We start from the raw sequence: 16,562 nt of genomic DNA, 5'->3' as shown, positions 1-16,562 counted from the left end.
GAAGTGAGACCAGGAAGAGACGAAAAGCAATGAAGGGTGATTCTGGAGCCAGTCTCCACCACAGGCCACAGCCTGGCACCCAGGGCACTTGAGCCAAAGGCTCCAGGCTCCACGCAAGGCAACCAACCTGCAGAGAAATGAAAACTCGGGACATGGTGTTTTTTAAGTGGTGACTTGTGATCCTCAGGACTTTGAGGACTCTAAAAGAAAGGGCTGTTTTTCTCACCTCTTCTGATAGGAAGACACCTGTGAGCACGAGGTCCTGAGCCACCCTTCCTCTGCCTCATAGCCTGGGCCCAAACTGCACCCAGAGGCCACCGCATGGCCAAACCTCCCAGATGACATGTCCAGGCTGGAGGCCATCACTGCCACCTGGGACTGTCCCTGTCACCACTACCTACCCCACTATGGTTAATTTGGGGTGGAGGCAGCCATGCCCCCCATCCTATCACGCTCTGTAGCAGTGTTAGGGCCTCTGAGGTACGGCTGACCTTCCCCCTCATTGCCCCTCAACTTGCCGGCACCTTCTTCAGGACCCCAGGCCTTGCAGAGACTCTGAGATAGGTCCTCTGGATATTCCTGCTCTGCTCACAAAGCATTCTAGATGCACGGTGAGCGCAGTGGCATCCCCTGCACAGGGCCCGGTGCATTTGCACAGTGGTCTCCCAGCATCCTCCCGCCCCAGCACAGGCAGGTGCCCTGCAGCCTGGAAAAGCACCATCTGCCTCTCTCTGGAGGGAGGGTCAGGACTGGGATGCCCTCTTCCTATCCCAGCCATTTCCTCTGCGCAGCAGGGCGCTCCCGCCACGCCAAGCTCAAGAGCCAGCCCCTCCAGGAAGCAGCCCTGCCTTGACCACGTTTCCAGGTTGGCACGGTTACAGGTAAAGCCGTCTCCCTCAGTCACCAGGTAGAAGGCTGAGGGGGAGAACCAAGTTTTCTACCTCCTGTTGTCTTGGTACAAAGAGCATTTTAGGGCCACAGCCGTTCAGTGAAAGCACCAGTGCATAAAGCTCTCTATCTAGAGTCATGCTGTCCTGTATGGTAGTCGTGAGCTGGGGTGGCTATCAAGTACGGGAAATGTAACTGGTCCAGGATATGATGTGCTGGAACTGTGAAATCTTAGGGGCTCAGGATGTTTATTTGGGGCCTGAGAAGACCTGCTGGATTTCAGCCTTCATATGGAAAAAGGAATATAAAATATCTCTTTCAGAATCTTTATGATGATGCTTGTTGAAATGGTATTTCAGATATATTGGGTTTAATAAAATGGATTAAAATTAATGTCACCTGTTATCTTTTTACTTTTTAAATGTGACTACTAAAAAAAAAAGATGTCCAACTACATGCACAGCCCACCTTGTATTTCTACTCAGGACAGTGCACAAGGGGGTTGTATTTGCCCTAGCCGTCGGGAGGGCTGAGCCACCGTCACCACGACTACAATGGAGGGATGCCACCTGGAGAGGTGGACCACACACAGAAGAAGGTGGCCCCTGGAGCTGCCCAGGCCCAGGACTGGCAGCCACGGCACCGGGAAAAGTGTCCCCAGAGCCCTGTGAGGTAAGAGTAACTTTTATCCCCATTTCCCAGTGAGGACACCTGGGGCTCAGGACATTTATTTGGGGCTTGAGAAGACCTGCTTTACAAGTAAAGGAGCTTGAATCCAGGCCCTAGGTCCAGCGCTCTATTCATGAAGCTACTGGGGAGGCTTCCGAGCACCCAATCGGGGAGACGGGCTCCCTTCTGATGGGGCAGCGGGCCTAGGAGAGCTCACTGAGCCTTCCCACAAGCTCTGATGACCAAGCCTGCGTCTCAGAAGTGTTTGGCGGGGAGAGCTCGTGCTGGGGTGTCCCAGTGTCCGAGCGTCTCTGATGCCAGGCTGGTGAGCCCTTCATCCTCCCCAAGGTCCCAGGGACACCTTGTCCACAGCCACCCCCTTCCGTACCTGGCAGCCTCCTGCCTCCACTAAGCAGGGCTGTGAGTGGGAGGCAGCGCCCCAGCTCCCTCTTTCTTGGACTTCTGAGAGAAAAGATCACAGGCCCTTCGATCCCATCACCACGGGGAAGCAAGCGGAGAGCCAGTTTGTGGCAGGCAGATGTAGGTGCCTAGCAAGCCGTGGGGAGCCTGGCTTTGGAGCCAGGGTTTTAGCACATCGAGTGCAAGCTAAACGCAGTCATGACAAATATGAGAGCCGAGACAAAGGGGCTAGACCCCTCTCCCTCTGGTTGCATGTGCCTTCAAAGCTCTCCTTTTAAAAGCTCAAACATGGAAGGTTGCGGGATCGTTGGGGCCACACCAAAGCAGCAGGTATGGACTCATTCCGGGAGAAGCAAAGGCCTTTGAAACCAGTGTGCTTGAAAATCCACTAGAGTAACGCCACCAGGATTGGTGCATTCCAGGGTGACTCAGAGCTGCAGAGGCCCTGGGATGAAGTTCCAGGCATCCCGGCACTCACAAAGATTAGGGATGGAGACTCACAGCTCAGAGGAAAGTAGAAAGTAAGTCCCACGTGGGGCAATTAACGCCAGCTCTATGAACAATGAGTGCCCTAAGAGGACAGGGTGAGGGCAGGGCAGCAGGAAGGTGAGAGAGAAGGGGACTGGCCCTCAGGTCCCCTGGCTTCCAGGATGGGGTGTGTGTATCTCAGAGGCCCAGCGGGAGATCACATCAGGAGCAGAGACAGCTACTCTGACATCCTCTTTTCAGACAGATCTTGCTGAGCAAGCGGGAGAGCAGGTGCCAGGCTGTCCTCCGCTTCCCACGTGTGTGTGTGAGGAGCCTGCAAACCTGGGTGCTCTGTGGCCCCCACGCAGGCAGGAAGATGCAGAAGGACCAACAAACACACTTGCACAGGAAACCCAGAAACTGTCTATATAACAAGGGGGTCTGGGCCTGATTTGATTGTTGTGCATCCCGGGAGCGTAAGTTTATCTATGAGTTTCATTTCAAGATAGTAATGGGATCATTTCAAAATATTCATTGTAAAGAGAAGTGCTGAGTAGGCTAGAGTGAAGAAGAACTGGTTCTAAGGCCTTGCTACTCAAAGTGAGGCCTCCCATCATCAGGGTGGCACTGCCTGCACTTCTCATTAGAAATGCAGACTGTCAGGCCTGCCCTTATGCTCTGAATCAGAATCTGCATTGGAGCACGTTCCCAGGTGAGCAGTCTGTTCCTGAAGGTTTGGGCAGTGCTGCTCTAAGCCTCCCAGGTCCAGGTGAGGGCTAACGCCAGGCCTAACGTGCACGGTCCTGCCAGGGATACAGGATGCCAGCCTGCGGGCAGCAGTTGTACCAGATGGATGCCACGCCCCCAGGGAGCTGCAGGAGCCGTGAACTGCTGCCTGGGGAGGACCTAAGCAACAACCGCATTGAAGGCTGAAGGAAAATTCCTCGGCAACGTCGGCCCCCAGATGGCTGAGGTTTCCTTGAACAGAAAAACGGAGGCTGAGGATCGGGCTGGGCTTGGGCTCTGCCACTCCCTTGTTTCAGGACTTGATCAAGTTCCCCAGCTGTGTCCTCTGTCAAATGGGAGCAATATGGGCTGTCATTCGGGCTGGTGGTGAGGACTCACGAGAATGTGGAGGGGCCAGCAAGGGGTCTGACTCACAGCAGGTGCTCAGGCAAAGCTCTTGACAGATCATAGGGCTTCAGACGCTGTGCACAGGCACACATGAGGCCATCTGGAGCCCACTCCCAGGGGCACGAGGGCAGCTAAGATCTGGGTTCTCAGTGGCTCTGTGGGAAGCCTGGAGCTTATGTCCCAGTCTGCCTTGTTGGCTTTGGAGGAGAAGGGCTTCTCCTGAACTGCCTATGTTGCTTTGTTTCCCTGCTCCTCCCCACGGCCTAACAGGGCCTGCACTCCAGGCAGATTTCTCTATTATGCCCCTGAGCCCAGGCAGAGGTGCCTTTCGAGCAAAACAGGCTTGGAGACTGCCAATGTGGCATGAAAACTCCAACAGCTGGGAACAAAGCAGCTGGGAAACAAAGCCATTTGCCCACCATTTGTTGAGCAGCTGTCATGAGCCGAATTCCAAGGAGAATGGGTCAGATGCATGGTCCCTGTCTTACACACCATCCTCCTGGAGGGAGGCAAATACATTTGCACGTGTGCAACATGTGCCACGAGCTCATCAAAGCCATCAAGTCTTTGGAACAGGAGAAAAGCTCAGGCACCGTGGATGAGGTATGCGCAGGCGTGGAGGGAGGCTCTCAGAGTGCAGCACAGACACGCAGAGCACGGTAGGCAGGGCACGGGCTGCGGAAGAAGGATCTGGCTAGAGCTCTGGCTCTGATTCCAGTGCTGCATGGCTCTGCGCACCCGTCCAGCTCCCCATCCCTTCTCCACCCTGCTCAGGCCCTGGAGGCTGACCTCTGTGCACGTCCTCTGGCTTCCGGTCTGAGTGGTAGGACCAAAGGAAAGCAGCGGAGGGACAGCTGAAGGCAGGGGGCAGGGAGGGGCTGAGGAAGGTAGGCTCCTGGCTCCCTCCCTGCTGCAGCCTGGTTTGGCATTGCCTAAGTCCCTCTTCTAAGGCTCTTATTGGTGACAATTCTCCCACAGCTGCAGCTCTCAAAAGTTCCAGAAACCTCTTCTCCCCTTGTCCCCTAAGCTCTAGGGTGGAAACAGCATCCCCCAGGTGCTGGTCCCTGAATGCCTTTCTCTCCCTCCCTCCCAGATTCCTTTAGCCCTGACTGCACCTCTGGGGAGAGTCCCCTCTGGAAACTGTGCTCAGTTTCCCTGTTTAATTGTCCCCCTAAGCCATGACCACCAAATCTAATACTTCCCAGCTTTATGACCTTGGGCTAATAGTAATAATTACTATATATAATTATAACCATATGTCATCATAAATGCAGGACACTTACAAGGAGGTGGAATGGGTAAAGGGTTTTATTTGTGGGTTTTTTTTTCCAACTTAATCCTCACAACAATCCTGTGAGACTGGTATACTGGTATTTTCCCCATTATTTAGAGGGAGAAGGTGAGGCACAGCAGGTAAGTCATCAGCTGGTAGGTGAACAGTCGCCATTTGAACCAGAGTTATTCTAATTCCAGAGCCCAGCTCTTACCCAGATCATCTCTGGGAGCTGCAGGGTCCCCATCTGTTTCAGAAATTCTGAAGTCGGGGTGCACAGGGAGGGTATTTCAGAGGAAAGAGGAGCTGGTGGAAACATGATCTGGAGGTTTGGTGAGAGGCGGGGACTAGAGAGAGAAAGCAGGCAGCATTCATAGGGAGATAAGAGTCAGAGCCATGAGAACTATAGTCACTAAGGGAGAAAGAGTAAAGCAAGAAGGGGCTAAGGACAGAACCCAGGGGACCCAGAACCCAGAAAGGAGACAGAAGGAAGGGAACACTCAGACTGGACAGGAAGAGAAGGGAAGGGGTGCCTTTCCAGTCCCATCTGCCTGCCAGGCACAGCATCAGGTACTGTAATTAAATTATGAACACACAACAACATTCAATCTAAGGAAGGTGGTGTCCATCCCATGTCATTTAATAAATGAGGAAACCAAAGTTCAGCGTGGTTAAGGAACGTGTCTAAAAACTCAGTCTTAAGCGGCAGAGCCGGAATCAAACCCTGGGTCATCTGACTCCACAGCCTCTTCTGGGAGGAAGAGAGAGGTAAGGGCCCTCAGAAACCACCGAAGGAAGGGATTTGAGAAAAGGGGGTACTGAAATGATGTCAACAGTGGCCACAGTTGATTTTAGCAGAGTCTAAGGTAGACACATCTCCTCACTCACACTGCTTACCAGTCACAGGTAAATAATCCCTGACTCAGGATGCATCTTTCAACCAAAGTGATACTTTGCCCAACATCTTCTGCCTATCTGTGGTTTGGTTGTGCCCCCACTCCAGACATGACTTTATCTGTTCTCTTACCTCTGGATTTCCTCTTGCTAAACACAGACTGCCAGATGATGGTCAGAGTGAAGAGCAGAACGCTGAGAATCCCCACACAGCACACGAGCACAGCATACACGTAGAGGTCTAAAAGGCAGGGACATGCAGGTGATTGTCGGGACAGGCCACGCCACAGGAGATGCTCCAAATACAAAAACTTCACACATTATCAAAACTCAACTCAAAATGAACCACAAGCCTAAATGTAAAACAGAAACAAGAAAACTTCTGGAAAAAAACATAGAAGAAAAATCTTTGAGATCTAGGACTAAGCAGAGAATTTTTAGACTTGACACCAAAAGCACCATCCATATAAGGAAAACTTGATAAATTAGAAAAATTAGATTTCCTCAAAATTGAAAACTTTGCTCTGTAAATACCCATATGAAGAATGAGATATCCCATATATTGGGATAATACCTATCAGAACAGCCAAAATAAAAACTAGGACAATACCAAATGCTGACAAAGATACAGATAAGACATGGCTGGTGAGAATGTAAAATGGTACGGCCACTCTGGAAAAACAGTTTGGCAGTTCCTTAAAAGATACACCTATGACTATCATGCAACTCACCAACTGCTCTCTGGGGCATTTGTCCAGAGAAATGAAAACTTAAGTTCACACAAAAACCTGTATGTGTATGTTTGTAGCAATTTTATTCATAATAACCAAAAGCTGGAAACGGCCCAGATGTCCTTCCGTGTGTGAATGGGTAAACAAACTGTGGTCCATCCACACCATGAAACACTTCTCAGCAACAGAAGGGGATGAACTATTGCACAAAGCGTTATATTGAGTGGAAAAAAAAATCCCCCCAAATTACATACTGTATGATTTTATTTATACAACGTTTTTGGAATGACAAAATGATAGAAATGGAGAACAGATTAGTGGTTGCCAGGGGTTAAGGAGGGAACAGACGGGAGAAAAATGGGTCTTGCTATCAGGGACCCTTGTAGTGATGGGAATGTTCTGTATCTCGGCTATATCAATGTCAATATCCTGGTTGCAATGTTATACTACAGTTTTGCAAGATGATACCATTGGGAGAAATTGGATAAAAGGGTACCAACTGGTACAAGGAACCTCTCTGCATTACTTGTTAGAAATACATGTTAATCTACAATTATCTCAAAATAAGTTTGTTTTACCTTCCAGTGATTCAATCACGTTCATGTGTATCTTAGTTTAGGCTGCTATAACAAAATACCACAGACTGGGTGACTTAGACAACAAACATTTATATCTCACAGTCCTAGAGACTAGGAAGTCCAAGATCAAGGCACTGGCAGGTGCAGTGTCTGGTAAGGACTCTATTCCTGGTTTGGAGACGTCTTCTCTTGGTATCCTCACGTGGAGGAGAACAGAGAGCAAGCAAGCAAGCTCTCAAGGATCCCTTCTTATAAGGACCCTAATCCCATTCATGAGGTAATCCCGCTCATTACCTAATCACCTCCCAAAGGCCCTACCTCCTGATGCCATCACATTAGGGGTTAGGATTTCAACATATGAATTTTAGGGGACACGAACATTCAGACCATAACAATATACATCCATTTCTTAAACTCCAGTGATCAACTGTGTCACCAATCTGATTGATACGATGCCCAAACTGCTAAGAAAGCAAAAGGGAAGCTAGAATCATTATTTTAATCTTCTATGAAGCAAAAGGCTGCAGATATTTGAACTTAGTAAATGTTTGAACTTAGCAAAAATGTTTCTCTGCTGATAAATTTCTTTAGCCAACAGACATATTCAGCCTGCTCTTAGGTACAAGAAATATAACGATGAACATCCAAAGGTCTTCTTGTCAAGAAAGCAGAGGGCTGCATGGTACCTGAACCATAGAAATACGTGTCCAGAACCAGAAACATGCAGAAGAGGGACCCATCCCGGTTGGGGAGGTTGGAGGGGCTTCCCAGAGGACTAGACCTCTGTGGTGAGTTGTAGTTAAAATAACACAGACAATGCAAAAATACAGAGAGAGAATAAAAACAGAGAGAGAGAAAAAAAGTCATCAGCCATCCATCACTTTGAGTTAACTACTGCTGTACTTTATGATGTATATGTATAATTTTTAAATTAAGATCATACTGTTTTATATCTTTCTTTTTATTTAAATTTCATTTTCTCATTACGCTCTCTTCAAAAAGCGATTTTAATTTTGAAAACTACGATAAAAGTTTGTGGTATTAATACGTCATCATGAGAGACTTAATATCTTACCATTGGCTACTCAAAGTGTTCCGACCTTCCCTATAATAAATGATTCTACGGTGAGTATTCACAACCTTAAACCTTAATGAGTCTCTCACACTGTGTTCTCAAGATTAAAGTTCCTAGAAGTGGAATTACTGAGTCAGCAAGAATGCACTCAGGACCTAGAGAAGCAGCTGATTAAGTGCTTAAGCTGAAGAAGCAAGCAGTAAGCCTACTGGGGTGGCTGGCTTCCACGGCGAGCCTGGAGAAGCAGGTAAGGCTATATGGTCAAGGAGAGGGAAGGAGGGGGAATGGGATGGAATCAGACATCTCGGATTCCCCTGGGAGGCCCGGGGATGTCCCTGCCCCTGGAGCGCCTCCCTTGGTCTCAGGTTCAGCCAGCATATTCACTTAAGCTAGTTCGAGTAGGTTTCTTAGAAGGCACCTTAGAAGCCTGGACTAAAAATAAACTAAGTAGAAAACACAATAGGACAAGGTTGCAGGTGAAGGGAGCACTTGCACTAATATTTAGGGAACAGGGCAGGTGGGTGGGAGCAAGAAAGGGTATCCTACAAAGAGAGCAGGAGCCAGGAGCCAGTCACAAGAGCCGAGGAGGACCCAGTGAGAGTTCTAGAAGCCAAGAGAGTAGAATGCTGTAAGAAAGATTCTCTAACAGCATCATCGCTACTGGAAAACCCCCATTGGGATTTCCCACTAGGAAGCTACTGGAAAAGTCCTGGAGGAAAGCCCGTTCAGTGTGATGGGAGGGACAAAGCCAGGTTACAGGGGTCGAGGAGCTCCATGGGGTATGAGGAGACTAGATAGAAATAGAGAAAACTCTCTCCTGTAACTGAGATCAAAACTGCCTTTCTAAATAGATGCCTGTGTCTCGGATGTGTGGGCCTTGCAAACTAATAGGGTAGAGAACTCTGCAGGTGGTCAGTTAGGAGACAGGCTTGGGCCTCCATTTAAACAACATGAAATTCCAAGGGACAGAGCAGAGGTCACAGACTGGGACTCAGGACAGGATACAGGACCGGACAGAACACGGAGAACATAAGGCCAGTCCTGGATTTACATACTGTTGAACGAACTATTCTGGGAACAGGACTGCAGAGCCATTTCTGGCACCAGAGGCTGGGAAACAATGTGGTCACAGTGCCAGGCAGACAGAACGGGGGCTGGTGGGCGCAGCATCTGCCTCAAAAGGATTCCAGAGATTCGGGCCCCGGGACCAAAAGGCAACAGCAATTTGGCTTCAGTCTTGGGATGGAGAGAAGAACTATCTTCCTAAAGTTTCTGCACTGCTGGAGCGAAGCGACCTAACCCACGAGCTCCCCTCTTCATCAGAACTCTCTGTTTGGTTTCGGGACTGCAGGAACCAAAGGGGGAACAAGGTCGCAGCGAGACTCTCCCACGAGTGTCCCCAGAAGCATGCTGCAGACATCTGTGGCCCACTCTCAGGCAGGAGGCAAGGGGCACCAGGAGGCCCACATGATGGTTTCAGATCACAGCCTCCTCAACGCGCACAGAGGGGGCTCGCCACAGGGAGCCACAGCTGCAGTCACAAAACATCTGGCCTGTCTGGAAGGTTCAGCTACGCTGCCAAGCACACAGGCCCTCCAGGCTGTGGACACCGGCCAGGAGGCACCGGCCGCCCGCATGTGGGTCCCCACAGGCCTAGGATGGATCATGCCTGCTCTATTGTATTCTTGAAGCCACAAGAACATTAAAAAGTGTCACCTTGTAGGAGGAAAAACTCAAGAAGAACACCTGAGTTTCCCTGGATTGGGCAGCAGCCACTACCCCAAGGTTCTGACTTTTTCCTCTGTTCCAAGCATTCCTTTGCTGCACAAAGGCAATCTCCCTGCTGTATCTACTCAGAATGCTAAAACCACCTCCCCTTTCTCTGAAAACAAAGGTTAAACCCTGAGCCATTTGAGCCGGGGTCACAAACTCCCAACACTCCAGGGATACATTTTGCCAGCAGGCTAGAGCCAAGCTCTGCCCCGGTGACACAGGCAGCCACAGTGCAGCTCCAGACATCGTTCTCAGGCTGGAATACTGGCCCAACGTTGCCCTATCTTCCGTCTTTTCCTTTTCCTTTTATGTAAACACCTCTCTAATTATAAATGTGGGCCAGAGGTTTTCAAACTCAGACCCAGCCAAACAATGCTTGTCCAGAGGCTGAATCCAAACCTTCAGGTTCAAATTGAACAAAACATCTGCACTTAACCAAATCTGGGCTTAGCTTTTAAAATACCACAGAACACTGAACACTCAAAATAATTCTAAAAATCTTGTTATATTCTCCAAATTCACTTGCAGTTTCGTCTTCTGCCATTGGACTTCCAAAGACATTGCTTCGTTGGACTCAACTGCAAGCCGCCATGCAGAAAGTTATCTCCCTGCTGCCCCCAGCCTGGGGCCTCCCTGAAGCAGATGGTGGGGCCAGCAGGCTGGAGCGATGTGCACGTGGCAGGGAGGCCAAGACGGGGTGCACAATGTCTGCATGCCAGCTCCCACCCTCCCAGGCCACGCCAGGCAGAGCGGTCCCCGTGAAAGGCAGCCTGCACACCTCTTGCCCGGCAACCCTGAGGCCGGCTGGAGTATTCAGAGCTGCTTTGAAACCCAGTGACCCCAGCATTCCTCAGCACAGGGAAGGAACCCAACTCCCCCCGGACCACTAAATCCAGAAGGTCAATGTCCATCCTCTACATTTCCAGGGCAACGACAAATACCTAGATCACAGTTATGTTGAGAAAACCTCGTACTTCTACTAATTTTTTTATCCAGCCGGTGATAACATCTTGCTCAGGGAGAAATGCCTGAGCAATAGCCTTGAGGGATTTTAACTCATTCCAGCGTCTCACCAAGAGAACTGACAATGCTTTTTTATTGTGCTGCAGGCACACAGCCAGGCCGAGCTAAGCCCCAGGAGGATGGATATCCGTCCTCAAGCCCTGCCGCAGCTCTCCCATCCAGGAACAAAAGGGCAAAGGCCTGGGGATCAGGCGCTGGGGAATTTCAACTGTATCCCTGACCTCGCCAACGCTGTGGCTGGGTTAAAAAAGCAAAACCCATCGATGCTGCCGCCGCCGCTGCTGCTGAAATCACAGAGAAAGAGCACTTAGGACACAGCTGCTCTGAGGCAGGATACACAGTGAGAATTCCAATTCAGCCTTCCTGAAGGGACCCAGTTCTCTGTGCTGAGAAGACAGTGCCTGTTGGCCTACAGATTTTGTGTAGAGTTAGATCGAGAATAACCCTGATATTCTGTAGCTACACGTGAACTTTAAAATATCATTAATTATACAAAGTGTTTTAGAGATGCTGATGGTGCCACAAGGCGTGTGTGGACTTCCAAATGCTACAATCCTGCCAAATATATAAAGTCTTGGGTATTGTACCACAGCATTTTCAAACTGTTCTTGGATCACTTGCACCAGAAACACCTCAAGCCCTGATGAAGTGCAAATTCTTTTATCTCTTCCTAAATATAATAATCAGATTCTTGGCAGGGGGTGGGGCAGGGTGGGGGCGCGGCCCGGAGTCTGGGTTACTAACAACCCCCCATGACATTCTTATGCACCTGATGATGAACAGGGCTCCTGCTGTCACGTCTGCCAGCGGCCTACCTTAGGGAGCCCCCAGGACACCTCCAGACTCCCACCTCTTCCCAGTGCCTGGGTCGTAGGACAGCCTCAGAAATACGGATACATCAATTGCTTTTTCCACTGCTTCACTTTATGAGGAGGAAAGTCACACATCTCTTTGTTAACAAATAGGCATTCACTGAATGAGAGACGAAGGGAAGGGAGGGAATTGGGGATTATTTTACTTGGAGGCCATCAAGTAAAGAAAAAGCCATCTACAAAACGTGCAGAAGAAAAGGCAGGGAATACAAAGAATCACTGTCAAAGTGCAACCCGAGAAATGCACTATTTATGACTTCACAACGAAACAATCCTAATGGCCTACCTAAGCGACACCTTATGGTTTGCAAACCGTGTTCATAATTATGGTTACATTTTCCTGAGAGAAAGTTCCTCAATCCACTGCTTTTAACTAGCTACTGGAAGACATAGGTTTGAATCCAAGTGCTCTCCCCCAAGGGCAAGTTCCTACACTTATTGAATTAACAAAAGGTGATGGTGAAGGCCCAAGGCACACGTCTCCTTAGATCCTCTTGGCTAGGTCCATATATCATCAAAACATGCAATGCCTTCACAAGATGTAATCCTTCACAGTTTCTTGATCACATCTTAACATTAATCTGTTTTTGGTTTTTGTTTTACTGATCAAAGGTTCTCCCTGAGAACTCACAAAATACATTCTTCCATTGCTTATGGTCATAATCCTCAACTACTTTACAATAACAATTTCTGTGAGTTTTCCATACACTAAGGCCATATACTTCCTCAGCCTCGGCACTCTTGACTTTTGGGGCCAGATAATTCTTTGTTGTCAGGGCTGACCTGTGCATTGGAGGATGTGTAGCAGCTTCCTTGGCTTCTACCCAATAGATGCCAGGAGCACCAAAATGCTAGTCGTGGCAACCAAAAATCTATCCAGACATTGGCAAATGTTCCCCAGAGGGATAAAATCACCTCCTGTTGAGAATCACTGCTCTAAGGCTCCAGTCTGAGTGTACTTCAGAATCACTCATAGGTCTTGTTAAAACCCAGATTGCTGAGTACCACCCCCTGAGATTCTGATTCCATAAGCAAGGGTAGCACTCAACACAATGCATCTGTAACAGCCTTCCAAGTGGTGCTGATGCTGATGTGATGCTGATGCTGGTGGTCTGAAACCAGTTTTGGAAAACACCTCCCTAAGGTCATGGCTGCATGCTGGCAACCCACGAAGAGCTTTTAACAAGTTACAACTTAATCAGAATCTCTAGAGATGTGGTGCAGGCATTAGCATTTTTAAAGCTCCCCAGTGATGCTAACGTGGGTTGAATATCAATTGCTTAAGGTTTACAGATGTCTCCAGAATCCCAGACTCCTTAAGAAACCGGAGATAAAATTAGTCGCAGTAGATGTAATTTGCATTTTTATATTACTTGAAGATCCCTCCCTTATATCACCTCGGAGTAGAAATTCTGGCGCAAAACAAACAACCCCAAAGTATGCAGACTGGAGCTTTCATGTCTGCTTTTTCAAAATCTGTGGGCTGATACCACCAGGGATTTCCAACCTACTCTTGAGTAAGTTTAGGGCAAGAAAACCATTTGATATTAGGGCAAAACTAAGAAGTCTATTCCTTTCCTATTATCTAAAAGTGAGGCTGCATCTTATAATAAAGAAATAAGCAATCATTACCTTCAAAAAATGCCCAGGTCTCTTTCTTTTTCTCAAACGATGAATCTTCAGATGCTTTGAGGGAAATCACTGTAAGACAAAAAAGAAATGGCATAGCATGCAGTGGAGTAGCTTATGGACCTGGCCCACCTCAGTCCAAAATAATATCATATGGTATATATGGCACTTACATTTATAAAGTAATTTTCATATTTGCAAAAACCACATTTAATTGTCACAACCCACAAGCCAGGGGAAAGTGCAATAACTTACATATAACAAGTAAGAGACCAGAGAGAGGAATTAAGTTGCTGGTACTCAGTCCAGTAGAAGCCTCACTCACCCCCATATACTTGCAAAATAAAGAGTTCCCCAGTGGGAATTCCAAGAACCAAAACATTATTTATTTTACCATTTTAGTGGACATCTTTCCAAAATGTAGTGTACTTGCCTGGGTATCCCTAGATAGAGAAGCCTGAGGTCATCTGATGACTCAGGGTCAGTGCTCTGAGCACATTCCCCATGTAAGGCAGTCACACAGCTGCAAGCATCTGATTTTGAGATTATTTTGTCTGCTTTCAGTCAGTGGTTGAGCACTGAATTCACTGTGCCTGCTTTCAATCGTCAGGGAAACAGAATTGAGTTACACTACGTTAAACCTTGAGCATCATACTAAAGAGTATGGAAACATGGGAAGGTTCCACATACAGGGGTAACATAATCATAGGCAAAAATCAAAAAAATTAACCTGACGGAAAAATGTAAAATGTCAGGGAATGAGAGTATTGCCCAATAGAACTTTCTGAGATGATGGAAATGTTCTGTGTCTGCAAGGCACATACAGCTGCCACTGGCCACATGTTTTTATTGAAAATGTGAAATGTGGCTTGTCCACATGGGACTAAGAAACTGAATTTGTAACTGTATTTCATTTTAATTAATTTAAATTTAAATAGCTATATTTGGTCAGTGGCTACCACACTGAAGAGCTCTAGAGAAGAGAATCTCTAAGACCCAAATAACAAGACAAAGGTGGCTGGAATAAAAATTGAATCAATATGAGAGGTAAGGAATATGGCAAAGATGGTCTGGAACTTTATTTACTGCCCCTCCCACAAACTTTTATATTATATTATTTTTTATATTATTATTGTCATGGATTCCAATTCTGAATTTTCCATCTTTATTTTTCTCCAGGTCTTGCACTGGGTATTTCCATTGATCTACCACACAGATCACTAATCTTCTCTTCACCTGTCTCTAACCTGCCATTCTTAAATTTAAGATTTCATTTATGGATTTTTTTCAGTTACAGATCATCCACTTAATTCTTTTTATATATCCTAGCTCTCTGATGAATTTATCCAGCATGTTATCTAATTTTTCAACCATATTTATCACATTATTTTAATGCACATGACGGATATCTTTCACATCTGCATTGCCCATAGGCTTATTTTTATTACCCATTTTTGATTTTGATCTTGTCCCTTGATGTGCCTGATAATTTTTTAATTGAATGCCAGACGTCATATATGGAAAATCCTGTAGATTCGAGATACAATTTTATTTTCCTCGTAGGAAACTAGAGTAGGGGGATGATCACCTAATCCAATGAGGATATGAACTGTTTAGAAGCTGGGTTTCAGTTTCTATAGGATATGGTTTCTCTCTGGTTTGCCCTTACTTCAGGGATCCCCAGTAGAAAGCCTCAAGTATTTATTATAGCGCTTCCAATTTTCATCTCACTGATAGAACTCTGCTCTATCAGAGGCTCTGCTTGCCTCCTAAACAACCTGACTGTCAATTTCTGTATAACTTTTCTCAACAAGCACTGCGTAAGAACAGCTGAATTTCTTAAAGAGTTAAGCGACTCTGACAATTGGTCTCATTCACTGCTCTTCTCTGCACTCTATCTATATAGTCCTTCAGAGAACAATTAAGATAGCTGAAATATATATGCACATAGACAATTGTGTAATTATGTAATACAAACATACTTATGAAATATAAATATATAATTAGGAAAGCTGAAATAAAGATTTTTTTTCAGTATTTCTAATTGTTCTCAGGAGGGCTCTGTTCTGTGGGAAAGAACCCCTCTCCCAGTAGAACCTAAATTCCTCAAAATCAGAAGCTGGTCTTCTACCTCAGTATCACCATCTTGGGACACACTGCCTGGCAGCTGGTAGGTGCCCAGTAAATAAATGAATGACCTATTTCTTTCTGACAGCCCCTCAAAGGAAGAAATCTGGACATCCAGGAATGAACTCTTAGCGGACATCTGGTCTTGCGTGTGATATTAGACATGTCAGACAATTCGTCCATCACCTTTCCTGCTTAATTTGCCCCACTCACAGCTCCTGTAATCTGCTCACTGCCAGAGCAACCAATCAGATTCCCCCTTTAAGAATTTAAACTAAGAAACAGAGTACCTATGGTGGCTGTAGGCCCTGGGGTTGAAAAAGCCTGTGGACTCTGGGGTGGGCAGCCGTGTTTGGAAAACAGTAAAGCACACGGAGCAGAGGGCAGAACCTGCAGGAGGAAGGTGGAGGTGGGAGGACTTGACCTTGATGGCACTCTGGGTACCAAGAGGGCTGACGTGTTATTTGCTGACCTTGCATTGCATGAGCTGCATATCCTTCAACCATCCCCACCTCTCTTCTGAATTAGCTTGAATGGGTTTTCATCTTCAACCAATTAAGCCTAGGCTGCGATAACCGCAGAGTCCTAATGAAGAGAATACCGAAATGAGAAAGAAGTGGACCTCTGAGGACCGTAGTTTTCAGGAGATCAGGGATGCCCATCATGGTCCAGAGCCTTACTACTCCAAGTGTGGTCCATGGACCAGCAGCATCAGTGTCACCTGGGAGCTTGTCAGAAGTGCAGGATTGCAGGGGACCCAACCCAGATCTACTGGGTCAGAATCTGCTTTTAAACCCAGATTCCCTGGATGAATCATATGCACTTTAAAGTGTGAGATGCACTGATGTACACCGGGTTGAGTTGCTGTTTGTTGGTTATGTAACCTTGGGCAAGTCACTTAACTTCCCACTGCCTGAGTTTCCCCATTTGTTATGCAGAGATGATAATAAGCTCAGGGTGAGTGTGAGAACCAGATGGGTTAATATGTGTGAAATACTCAGAACAGTG

At 47.2% G+C, this 16,562-nt stretch overlaps 1 protein-coding gene across 2 annotated transcripts in view; it reads right to left on the bottom strand.

The window, feature by feature from the left end:
- The window catches only part of VSTM4 (V-set and transmembrane domain containing 4), a 90,478-nt gene that overhangs the window by 53,630 nt on the left and 20,286 nt on the right, over positions 1-16,562 (bottom strand). For both annotated transcript variants that reach the window (XM_081226319.1, XM_081226320.1), the window contains exons 3-4: positions 13,431-13,499; positions 5,880-5,987 (exon numbers count right to left, since the gene is read on the bottom strand). In XM_081226319.1, the coding sequence (XP_081082445.1) occupies positions 5,880-5,987; positions 13,431-13,499 (177 nt within the window). The remainder of the gene's footprint in view (positions 1-5,879; positions 5,988-13,430; positions 13,500-16,562) is intronic.

This window comes from Mesoplodon bidens (genome assembly GCF_964165515.1).
Source record: "Mesoplodon bidens genome assembly, chromosome: 1".
NCBI classification, from domain to species: Eukaryota; Metazoa; Chordata; class Mammalia; order Artiodactyla; family Ziphiidae; genus Mesoplodon; species Mesoplodon bidens.
Note: the sequence above shows the minus strand (reverse complement) of the source record. Positions and strands in the feature narration are given on the sequence as shown.